Source organism: Nesoenas mayeri (genome assembly GCF_963082525.1).
Source record: "Nesoenas mayeri genome assembly, chromosome: 8".
NCBI classification, from domain to species: domain Eukaryota; kingdom Metazoa; phylum Chordata; class Aves; order Columbiformes; family Columbidae; genus Nesoenas; species Nesoenas mayeri.
The window spans coordinates 12,267,008-12,279,769 of record NC_137554.1 but is presented as its reverse complement, the minus strand read 5'-3'; the positions used below and the strand labels follow the sequence as shown (position 1 = coordinate 12,279,769).

The 12,762-nt window shown below is 40.2% G+C and overlaps 1 protein-coding gene across 1 annotated transcript; it reads left to right on the top strand.

Annotated features, from left to right (window-relative positions):
• Window positions 1-6,054: 6,054 nt before the first annotated feature.
• Window positions 6,055-11,797, top strand: F3 (coagulation factor III, tissue factor; the record flags this gene model as incomplete). The annotated part of the gene is made up of 6 exons (XM_080348570.1): window positions 6,055-6,124; window positions 7,308-7,422; window positions 9,436-9,620; window positions 10,025-10,206; window positions 10,323-10,482; window positions 11,658-11,797. The coding sequence occupies 6 exons, from the start codon at window positions 6,055-6,057 to the stop codon at window positions 11,795-11,797; spliced, it is 852 nt and encodes a 283-aa protein (XP_080204696.1).
• Between the last annotated feature and the right edge of the window lie 965 nt (window positions 11,798-12,762).

The window sequence follows — 12,762 nt, the reverse complement described above, 5'->3', positions numbered from 1 at the left end:
GGCAATCTACTGTCTGAAGCTGGAGAAGTAAAGTCACTATTGGTGCACAGACTGTAATTCAAAGTACATGATGATGAAAATTTCTTTACATACACCAATACTAAATGGGAAATTGTGATATATTTTTAAAAATCAAACCTATGTTTGATAAGCTCATAGACTCTCTTGGGGTGTGGTGCACATAAGCAGATTTGGGAAGTAGAGAAATTATTTCAGAATGAAGTCTCCTGGGCTGTACAACAGATGAGCTACAATGACATTGCAGGCTAATTCTGTTTGATTACCAAATCCAGAATTGTTCTCCTACAGCTAAACTGATCCATTTGCCAATTTTCTTTAACCTACCCACCCTCAAGTCAGCAATAAAGGCAGCATCAGCAAAGCAATGTAATGCCAAAGAACAGAGATGCAGGATATTAAAGAAACACTCCATTTTGTTGGTTAGCTTTAGTACAGAATGGTTTTTTGGTGTATTAAATTACTCTAAAATAGAAAGCTGTATTACAAGAGGACTAAACATTATAATAGAGAGTGGTTTACCTTTTCCTCTCTCACAGTTCCTAAGAATGGGTCTAATGAAGCTCTGTTTGTTTTACCTATTTAATTTCCTAACCTTCAAAACATGCTCACATCAAGTGTTTTTAAAGAAATTACTACCTCTACCACTTAACACCAAAACAATATCGACAAAGCTCAAAGTCTCCCTCCCTGAGATGCCTCCCCTGCCTCCCAAAAGGGCATCATTTCCACACATTCCACAACTTTTTTTCTTTTCTAGTATCTGTTTTTTGAAGTATCTGTATGATAAGAGAAGGAATGTGCATATGACTAATGTGGTAACAAAACAAATTTTGAAAGCAGAGTATCAGAAAATCATGCAAAAATCTGCTTCAGCATTTCTAGTATAAATGAGAAATTAATATTGTACATGTGATTCCCTTGTAAGAAATAACTTTTTCTAATTTCATTTTTTATATCAATTTTACCTTATTTTTTTTAACAAGTGACAGAAGTCCCATTAATGTCAGACTTGGATTTAAATTTTAAACTAGTTTTATTCCAGTGCAACTTTGTTGTTTTCAGTTAAGCTACATGTGATATTATAAAATCACAAGGTAGTTTTAGAATCATAGAACAATTTACAGTAGTTTAGCTAAGAAGAAAATCAGAGATGCACATTACCCCTTGTCCTATCATTGGTTGTCACCGAGAAGAGCCTGGCTCTGTCCTCGTGACACTCATCCTTTATACGTTTGTAAACATGCATGAGGTCACCTCTCAGTCTCCTCTTCTCCAACCTAAAGAGCCCCAGCTCCCTCAGCCTTTGCTCAAACGGGAGGTGCTCCACTCCTTTATAATCATCTTCGTTGCCCTGCGCTGGACTCCCTCCAGCAGTTCCCTGTCCTTCTGGAACTGAGGGGCCCAGAACCGGACACAATATTCCAGATGTGGTCTCACCAGGGCGGAGTAGAGGGGAAGGAGAACCTCTCTCGACCTACTAACCACCCCCCTTCTAATCTCTTTACTGTTTCTGACCTGATGCTTATTGATGTAATCATCACCTACAATTCACATTACAGCTAGGGAAGATAGAGCTGTTTAGCAGCTATAAAAATAGGCCAGAAATAACCAGAGTGCCCTGCAGAATTGCTCAGTGACCAGAGTAACTTTTGACCAGTGCGTGCATCTAACGAATTCTCACAGTAGTTCTCATATACATCTGCTATACTTTGGTGCAGAAAATTACTACAAGTTACTCAGCTTTCAAAGATTTGTTAAGTATCTACATAATTAATTTAAGTTTCTATATTTTTCCCTTATCATCACTAGGGGCTTACCATATTCAGAAATTCTTCTTTGCTCTTTAAAAAAAAAAAAAACCAAACCAAACATAATCCTATTATTATGACAGAAGAACAGAAATTAGTATAAAATCAAGACATTCTACATTCCTGACTTCACCATAGACTTTCACCATATCTATAGAAGAGCTGGTTGAATAGAGTTTCCTCTCTATTTACAAAATATGCAATACAACCCACAGGATGTGTATAATCTAAATTCATTTATTGTTTTAAGGCGTTTATATGCAGAGGTAGAAAGTGTTGATGTAAACTTGCTCTAATTTCAAGACTTTTCTTCATTTTCCGCATTCTTCCTTTTCCTCATTTCAAGGACCCTTTCCTTTTAGAAAATTGGTTGGAACTGAAAAAGATTGGAAGAACAAAGACCTATGCCAGGTACATACAGTGTATGTTATTTAATTTCACACCCTATTTACTAGCACTACATAGAGATATATTACACATACAAGACTGTTTCACTTACCAAATATATTATAGAGCTGCTAAAGCCATGTTTAAAAGGCAGTGGTATTTGTGAGTCTGTGTATGCGTTTATAACACAGTATTTGATACAGCAACTCTGCAAATTAAATGCTAATGTATTTATAGAAGCAGGTACCAAGATGGAGGTTGCTCCCTAAACTTCTGTTCTATCTAATTAGATATAATTAATTGTATAAGTAAATTAATTATCCAATCATATGGGACACTGCAATGAATTCAACAAAGATCTGAAAAAACAGGTGAAAGGAGAAATATCAGGACCAATTTCATTTTGGAAAAAGCTCCCAGGGATTTCAAATCTTCAATGAGTAAATTTGGTTTGAAAATATTGCTGACTTCCATGTTGTCATGGGACCATCAATATTTTTAAAGCACTACAAAATTTCAAAACGTCAATAATTATTACAAAATTTTACTTACAATCTTGCAAAACTATCAGCTTAAGGAAGCTGATCTGTTACTAAGGTCACCTGAGGCACTCCACTTCAATGTCAACAATTATATACGATAGTACATAAAACACAATGTTGAAATTGCTCTGCTAAGCAATAAATTATTTTGTAGCTCTCTCTAAGCTAACCAGTTTAGAGATCTAGCAGATCATATAATAAAAATAAATACATGCATCTCTTTCAAAAATCCTGAAGTTTCACTAATTTAGTTTCTCTTTTCTCCTCACTTTACCCATCATTAGTGTGTGGATTGGCACCATGGTACACAGGATAGAAATCTCAATAATCTTCTTGTAATCTGGGAAACCTTCCCAATGGTGAATAACCTGGATTCTACTAAGTTCACCAGAGCAAAGAAGTCACAGAGCTGAAGAGGTCATCTCCTAACCCAAAGCATACAGCCAGACTTGTGCCCCTGCATGACTTCCACATATTCTAAAAAATCACAGTAAGATCCTGGCCTCCATCAACAGAAATGGCTCATCTATTTCAGTATTTAAATAGATTAATCTGTCTTGTTTTAGATGCCTATACTAGGAAAATGTGGATTTCACCTTAGGAATGAAATTTTTCTCTGCTGACTGTAAAATGAGCAGAGGATGACTACATTGGTTAGAGACATGTACAGAGCTGATACTTACATTTTGACATTCCATGGTGGGAGCCAAATTCTAAACTTCTAGATAAATTACCAGAGCTCTAAGTCAGCATAATGCTTGCCTGCACATAGCAACATATATTTGAAATAAGGGGGAAATTTCCTGTCTTAAATGAGCTGTTGAAATACCACTGCACTGGGCAGGACATGTGACCAGAATGTCACAGTTAAGTCACTAGCTGCTGAGCAGACTCAGAGACACCAGCCCGTGTCAGGCAGCGCAGTTCTCATTCCTCAGTCAAATCTGCACCAAGACTTGGTGAAAGAGGAGAAAGAAGAGCAGAAGCAGCAGCAGCAGCAGTAGTTCTTCACATCGCTGCTTCTCCCTGTCCATCAAGCCCTTCTCCTGCCAACCCGATCGAGCTACAGTGTCCCCTTGACATGCTCTCTTTCCCCCCAGCTTTCAGGTTTTCCCTTTAACTTCCTTCCATCAGAATGGCTAGCTCAGTAAAGTTACCCTATTTCCTCTAACCGCACAATGTTTGATTGATTGATCCATGCACTTCCTCTTGCTCCAGCTCTGCTTCCCAACACTCTGGTAAACTGATGGTCTCCTTCCCCACAGGATGGAGTGGGGCATCTAAAAGCCTAGCCCCAGTGAACTCTGGAATATCTTGCTGGAAATTGGAATGAGGTAACACTGGTCAAGGCAGTTAGTCTGGACAGGGTTTGGAGGGTTCCCCACCTATCTCAAGTATGGGAGGTCATGACAGAAGTAGTGGGAGTGAAAAGGATGGGCAGGAGCAGGGGATCCTGAGATCATCTCCATAAAAACATAAAACCCATTGACCCACTTTCCATCTTTCATGACTGCATTACAAGGATATTAACTGGAATTAGAGCCTAAATGTGAGTTAAAGTTTTACATAAGCACTTCTTTTCTTTAAACAAGTAAGTATTGTTTCTCTTTGTAAAGTCCTCTGGAAAGCAACTGTGACCTTACAAGGTCACAATCTTGAAAATCAAGTCACACAAGATCTGTATTCTACACAAAGTTAAAAGCATACAAGCTTTTTGGCTGATGTAATACTGACATACACTGCATAGAGACAGCATTGAAGTTTGATCAAAAACAAGGCAGGAAAATTAGAGAGGTTGTAGCTGGATTTTAATGAAGGTTTGCTGATAATTTGGAAATCCAGGGTTTAGGTGCATCTCAAAACACGCTATATGAATTCTGATAGAGACTCTGGTTGAAATAGATATTGTAGTTTGGTCTGTATGCATTTATTCTGCATTATGAGACAGAACTGATTGCTTGCATCAAAGTATGTGTCAATTATGAAAATTAAAGGCAATTAAATATTAAAATTCCCCGTTAGGTGTCTCATCTACTGGTATTTTCCAGGAATGAAACATTGTACAATACACCATCAAAACGAAGAGCCAGCTTAACACTGTAAAACGCATCTATCCCCTTCATTGCATAATAGGTTGTATTTATGCTATATAGTCTGTTTCTCACTTTCCCCGTAGAAGATTCAGGAGCTAAGTGCGAACACAGCTCCCTCTAGAGCTTGAGTATTAGGCGAAAACACAGCACACCAATCCCGGCTTTGAAAGCTTGGTTTAAGTGCTTAGAAAAGCAGCACCATGAGAAAGAGCAATACATACACCAGAGAGGCCAGGAAGCCTGTCACAAAGGCGCCGGGCTGAGATTGAAAAAACCTGACAGAGACAGATTCCCTGTTACCTGTGCAAATGGCATATTTTTCCAAAGTAATCTTGTAGGAAAAGAGTTAACATGTCCCTGGTTTATGGGAGAGGTGAGGTACAAACCCCTGAACACTCAAAACTTATTTGCTGTCTAGTAAGACAGGTAAGCTTTTCCAGGGTTCACATATGTATGTGCATGGAGTGAGGGAATAGAGGATGTAAGCTAACTGAACAGTTGTGTGAAACATTTTGTGTGGTGAGGCAAGAACTGACATATTTAGCTCTTCAGAATTTACAGGATCTACATTCATTAACCCAACATCACTTCCATGGCATCAGCTGCCCTCCAGAGAAGTCACTTCTGAGCCAGGGCAGTGCTAGCACCCCTTGCCCTTGACAGGCAGCCAAAAGTTTGCAGTGGATGAAGCTGTTTTTCAAGTGTTGGTCAGTTTCACCAATATTCCATCCGATGCCCAACTGAGGGGAAGGGAAGGGTGGTACAAGTGTATGGGGACAAGGAGAAGGCAGGGAGACATAGACTGCAGGCATATCCAGGTGTGCAGGCATGTCCAGGTGTGCTTGCACATCCAGGTGGGCCTGCAACTGGGGACACGGTGCCACGGCTGGAGTGGCTCGGAGGACATGCCACCACTTCTCACAGTGCCCCTCTCCTTACAGTAATGCCCATTTCCTTGAAGATCCCCTGCTCTGCTTGCTCAACCCCGGGAAGCCTGAGCGCTTCCGCCAGCCCCGCTCCCGTTCCCCATGACCCCGTCCGGGCCGGTCACCCAGCCTCCGCCGCTCCCACTGCCTTCCTGGCCGGGGAGTCCCCGCCTCTCCTCCCACGGATATAAGCCAGCGCCTCCCGCCCCGTCGGCAGCTCACCGCGTTCAGCCCCGTCGGCACCCCATTGGCACCCCGTCGGCTTGCTCCCCCGAGGATGCTGCGCGCCGTGGCCGGAGGACGTGCCCTGCTGCTGAGCGCCCTGCTGTGCCGCCTGGCCGCCGCCGGTGGGTAACGGCGGGGGGCGGGCCGGGGGCCGCCGGCTCGGGCGGACGGGACAGACAGCGGGGTCTGTCCCTCTGACGCGAGAGCCGCCCCGCGGCAGCGGCTGTGGCGGGGGCAGCGGCTGTCGCGCGCGGGGCCGTTGGGGAGGGGGCAGCGCTGTGGCGCGGGCTGCGGTGGCCGCGGCTCCCGCCCGACTCCGCTTCAGCACGCGGCCGCGGAGCGCTCGGGGCGCAGGGGCCGCTTTCTTCCCTTGGGAATCCTTAATGCCCACGGCCCCGTCGGTGCTGGGGCGCAGGGGGACCTCCGGGGTCGGTGGTTGCACGCAGCTGCTGAGCTACAGTAACAAGGAGCGATCTGCTGGATGTCTTTCCCTTGTCCCCTGTTGCGAGCTTGTCGGAAAGGCAGAGAAGGTGGTATTCAGAAAATAATGAGGATGTCACCCAGTGCAACTCTGGATTGCCAGAGGTTACAGAGGTTGTGTGGGATTTCCTGCTCCGGCTTCCTCCCGGGCAGTTCCCCGAAGCAGCTGCGGAGCCAGCTGGGCAGTGGGCTGCTGGTCACCGGGGTGGTGGTCACTGGGCTGCTGGTCACTGGGCTGCTGGTCACCATGGCCTCTCTCCCCTGCTGCTGCTGCACCGGCCTCGAGTTCATCCTGGGGTAGCCCCTTTCACATGCTCGCATGTGGGGCAACCACTGATTTTTAAATACTTTATGTTCCCAAGATAAATAAAAGAGGAAAATAGGAGCTAATGCCTTCTGCAACAGATACAGCTAGGAATGATTTTGAACTACATCACATTTATTTGGTGCTTGGACATTCTCATGAGTATCCTTAAGCTTTTGTAGCTGCTTCAGAGGCCTTGGAGGTCTCTTCCAACTGAAATGATTCTATGATTCTATGAAAAAAAGAGCAATCAGACAGAACTCCAAATAAGTTACCTCAGCAACCTCAGAGTTATAAATGGGAAAATAATTTTCTCCTTGTATTTCTCACTTCTGCCAGGTCGCATTCCTTTAGTAAGACAAGCATAAGCCCAGAGGGCAGGACTGAGAGCATTCTCCCCCACAAGACCTTTTCCAAGTAGCGATTAACAGCAACCGCTCCATTTAATGAAACTGACTGCAGGGAACCAGGAATTACACATAATATGGCTGATGGCACTCTTCTCTTTTCTATGTTTAAAGGCAATCCAGAACTACCAACAGCAGTTAATATAACCTGGTCTTCAATCAATTTTAAAACCATACTACAATGGCAACCAAAACCATCGGGTTACTTCTATACGGTAGAAATACTCGGGTAAGTAGATAACACCAAGGTGTGCTCATTAATGGCAATTGAAAAAGATGCAAATACAGCGTATTCAAATATTTCTGAGACTGAATGTAACAGGCAAAGAGCCCAAACATGAGGTATAGGAAAATTGCCAACCCAGATCTTAGTACTTGTTTGTATCAAACTATAAGAATATCTGATTCAGGCTTCTGGTTTTGCTCACTTTAGAAACAGAAAGTTGAGCTTTAGATCAGTATTTCAGTTCTGGAGTTCGGTGCAGGCCAACTGCACTGATAATCTAGGTCAAGATACTTTGAAGAAGTTGACAGTGCATCTGACATACCATGTATTAGGTAGAACTTGACCTTTATATGTCTTTCAACGTGTCTGGACTGAGTCTTTCGTCTTTAGTCTTGGGAGGTGTCTGATAAATGAGTCTGCATTTTATTCTAATCGATGAATCACAGTAAATGAATGATTTGTCTTGCTGGGTAATACTAAAAATTACCTTTGTCCGTCTACCTCTGTCAAGACTTTCTCTATCATGACGTTTTATGTGAGCTATCAAATGCTGTGGACACAAAAAGTAGCCAGCTTATGTGAAGTTTCCAACACCTCTTTCAATACTGCACAAAAACTTCCATGAAGTTCAGTAATAAATCTATGCTGTTCTTAGATCCCATATTAATACATAGAGCATTATTAAATATGCCCCAAAGGGAAACTGCATCATCAACTCTCCTATATATTAATGAAAATATGGTACTGTAGTCTCTTCTGTCTGTACAAGTAGCATAGGAATGAGGGCTGTCTCATGACTAATGGATGAAATACCAGTGCAATGGCCTGATGTGTTCTTTTATTCTTTTAATAAACACACACTAGCAGAATGGATTTTATTAAGTTATGAATCTGGAGTTTCTTTCCAGCTATTTATGCTTGCAAAAAAAAGTCTGTTTTCCTGGGATTCAGTATAGAATAAAGTACAGTTATGGTATGGACACACTCCTTTAGACAAGTTGCTGTTACAGATGAAGTGTGCTTAAATGTTTGCTTTCTCATCTATGTACATTTACAGAATATGTCTGTTTGATCACGAAGATCAAATCTCTGTCCCTTTCCAAGACATCTCCATAAGAAATCTGGTGAAGTGAGAAGGGAATTCAGGCAACTTGTAAATAAAACTTGACCTACTTGGAGGAAAACTCGTTTGTCAAATTCCAAACAGTTAGCACTCTTGCTCTTTCAGCTGAGATCACAAAGGTTTTTTTTCCTTAGTTCACCAGCAAAAACAGCAAAAAGAATTGAAGCAATAATATCTAATCTTCTTTTTCCTTACTAGGAAGTAAAATGAGGAATTAACATTTTTTCCCCAGGTTTCATTATTGCTCAAGTAAATGGACCTGCTTTCCAGCATTTAAAAATCAAGAGAAATGGGTCATGGGTTTTGCCAATATTTTTTAATTGTAATTCTACAATGAAAATTGCTACTACTGGCTGGATCTTAGTGTCATTTGCACTTGCACAAGTGCAAAAAAAAGTTATATATATGAGGAGACATTGTTGTCACATTAAACAATTAATATTGGTGTCAACAGAGCTTGCTAGGACAGGTGACATTTCTTAAGGCAAGAGTTTTCAGATGCATCAGGGATAACACTTCCAAAGTGATTCACGCATCTTACTTTTTAAAACAAGTCTACTACAGAAAAATCCAAAATCATAACTACTTGTTGTTTATATTCAGTTCATATAAAAGATTGAATTTTTAATTCATATATGTATCCAGTAACATATTTCTGTGTCATATGGGTCATATTTGATTTACTTGATTCTACTCTGAATTGTGAAATACAGTTGTACAGGATAGTGGTCTTTAAAAGTTTTTTCTCTCCTTTTCAGCATAGTAGACTTGCAAAATTGTTCCACTGGATGAGGGTAACCTTTACAGTTTGAGGGGGAAAAGTGGTTTTGGCATATCTAAATATGTAAAAGTCTGGTTGGAAAGTGTTGACGCTTCTTTCTTGTTCTTTTCAGAAAGACATCTGACACCAAAAAAAAATGCATACGGACAGAAGAAACAGAGTGTGATGTTACTGATGTGCTCAAGAATGTAAAAGAGACCTATACAGCACACATACTCTCTGTAACGTCCTCGAGGATGGACAACTTTGAAGAACCACCTTATGCAGTCTCTGAAGAATTCACACCTTATAATCAGAGTAAGTAAGATTAGTAAGATTGCCAATTAAATCTTACAATAAACTTAATTTCAAGACTCTTTCCATTCACTTAAATAAGGTTTAGATTGGGCCTAAGATTTTTCCAATAGATTCTTATCATACTGATATCTGAGAAGATGACATTCAGGCATAAACCTTTCCTGTTGTAGGGGAGTGTGTAAGATTTTAGCTACTGTTTGTTCCTCAATGCAGTGAGCAGATTATTTTATTAACATTGCGTACCGGATGAAGATATTTGTTAACAGTCCAGGATTTCATTGTATTACTTTGGTTCTATAAACATGTAATAGATTTGAGGAGGGGAGTGAAGGGAGGAAGAAAAAAGAACATGTTGTGTAGAAAAGATGATATCAGTTTTTTTAATTCTAAAAATGCTTGTTTAGCTGTCCTCGGAAAACCAGAGATACAGAATTACACACAAAAAGGTTCGAAACTGAATGTGGTGTTCCAAGATCCACTTACACCATATAAATTTCCTAATGGAAGCTTTCAAAGTATTCGAGATATATTCCAACATGACCTGGAATACAAACTCTACTACTGGAAAGATCAAAGTTCTGGAAAGGTAAGGTCTAACTCAACTTTTTACATATTCTGTAGCTGCATTATAACTACACAATTTCTATTAAGAGCTGAACTTCTGCAGAGAACACTTTCTTGAAAGAATTTTTTCCTTTACAGAAAGATGCAACAACAAAAAGCCATACATTTGAACTAAGCGTTGACAGCTCAAAGAACTATTGCTTCTATATACAGGGAATAATTCCCTCCCGCAGAGAAAACCGTAATGGTCAAGAAAGCGCGGTGCTTTGTACCAGCGTAGGAAGAAATATCTCAGATGGTAGGTATCTGGCAAAGTTTGTCATGTAGTCTTTAGCATTCAAACAAAAAAGACACTTCAGGTCTGATTGTATTTTTATACCTCTTTAAATTGTGATGCCTGTTACAGAATAAACTGTTTACTGTGTAAGTGAGAGGACAGTCTGAACACGGAAACTCATGGGAAGAACTCACATTAAGTGAGAGCCCACCATCTCTAGCTAGTTGGAATTGGTTTTAGGATTTTGCTAAACTTTTTTGGTTAGTTTTAAATTCTCTGAGTTGATGACTGGTCACTGAGGATTCAGATCTCATCGCTAGCCTTCACCTTCATTTTTTTTGTTTTCTAATTGTTTTCCTCAGATCCTTTGAGCAACAGGTCCTACAGTAAGTTCTTGAAGGACTAGGTCTAAAACACAGGAGTGCTGGAAACCTACAGATCCATTGACTTGTAGTTTGAACTGAAGTTTAGTCATTATCTCAAAAACAGATGATGAGACTAAGCCTCTCTTCACTGTTACATTACAAGGTCAGAGGCTGGCAGATTGACTTCTTTATTGGTAAATAAGTTAGTGAGCGGTCAGTGAATCAACCCATCTAATTCCAGACAAACAATCTGGATAACATTTTCTTCAATATAAAGTCATCAATATTTATTAAACAATATCACATTGCTGTACAGTCTTTTTCTTCTCCACCAGATAAGAATATTTGCACTCTAGAAAAGCTCTTCTAAAATTGGCAGATTAACTCTCTCAAATTAACTTTCTTATCCAGATATATATTTTTGTTTATCACGATAGTCAAATTCTAGTAAATTACAACTTGAATACAAGTATCTTCTCTTGGTGTTTTCAGCTTCTAACATAGAATACATTTCCACTTTGTTTCACAAAGTGGAATACAGCGGTAGGGGAGAGGTTTGACTTATTCTCGTGGTGGTACCATGGTATTTTAGTCCACTAACTAAACTAAATTAAAACCTAGTGTGAAGCAGGTGAAATAAAGCTTTACTTCAGCTCAACAAATTCGCATTAAAATTAATTCAGTTCACACTGGGGTGGTCACTCCAGTTCTGTGATACTGTAAAATACAGAAAGCATTTAGTTCAGTGGAGTAAGTTCTAGGAGTTTGCAGCACTGTGACATTATGGCTTCAGATAACTGAATCTTGGATTTTTTTTTTCCTCCCCTACAGAATATGGAGCAGAAGTCTTTATCATCATAGCAGTGATAGCAATTGTGGTCATCACTCTTGCCATTGTCCTGCCAGTGATCCTGTGTAAACGCAAGAAAGCAAGAGCTGCAAGAGAAAAGGAGCCACTTAATGGTGTCTAAGGAAAAAATATTGTGGACACTATGAAAAAAAAGACAAAAATCAGAAATTGGATGATTGGGTGGAGCCTTTTAGCCTCTCCGATACAGGAGTTTTGAAGCCCAAACGTTACATGGCTTCAACAATCTGTTAGTTACAGATGAAAAACCCAGATATCAAGAAGTCCCTGTGTCATTAATGGCCAGAAGCTGGAAGAGCATTCTGGTGATCTGTTTACAGTAGCCTAACCCTGCTCATATACTCTTCCCAAGCTCCTTCTTTATCCTGTCTGAAACAGGATTCTGAACTAGATGGACCTTTGACTTGACCCGGTACAGCCACTCTGAACATACGGCCTTACTGAGCCAGACTTATGGTACTTGTGAGGGGAAAAAACACTACTTTTGAAAAACATGTGTCCTTTACCTAACTAAAAGGTACACCTGTCTGTTTCTATGAAACAAAACCTGTATTTATCTGAGTTTTAACATTATTAACTGGTGAAATGATCTGTTAGTTCAGATGTGAGGAAGACGCTACTATTATTTCTGCACTTCTTGGACAAAATTAGATTGGTCCATTTATCTTTGGATATAGGTGAACAAACTGAAACTACTGTACTGGCAACTTTTAAGGAAATCTCTTGAAGTAGGTAGCTGCTATCCATTTGGAAAGCATATCCAGAATACACTACACTTAGAGTTATACAGACAGAGTAGTCTGATGGTTCCAAGTAAGTGTTAGAAAAAATACTCTGCAGTTTTTGAGTCAATAGTAACTCACTTCATGCAAGCACTGAGTAGGTAGCAGTATTCACTGCATTTTGAACATTAATTTTAATCAAACAGTTGGTGAATGAGTATTTTATGTGGTATAGATTCAAATTGTCTTGGTGATGGGACTTGGAGGTACTTGTTGCTTTGGCTATTTTAATATTTATTTTATAAATGAGAATCTAATTTTTATACTGGTGATATCTGTATTTATA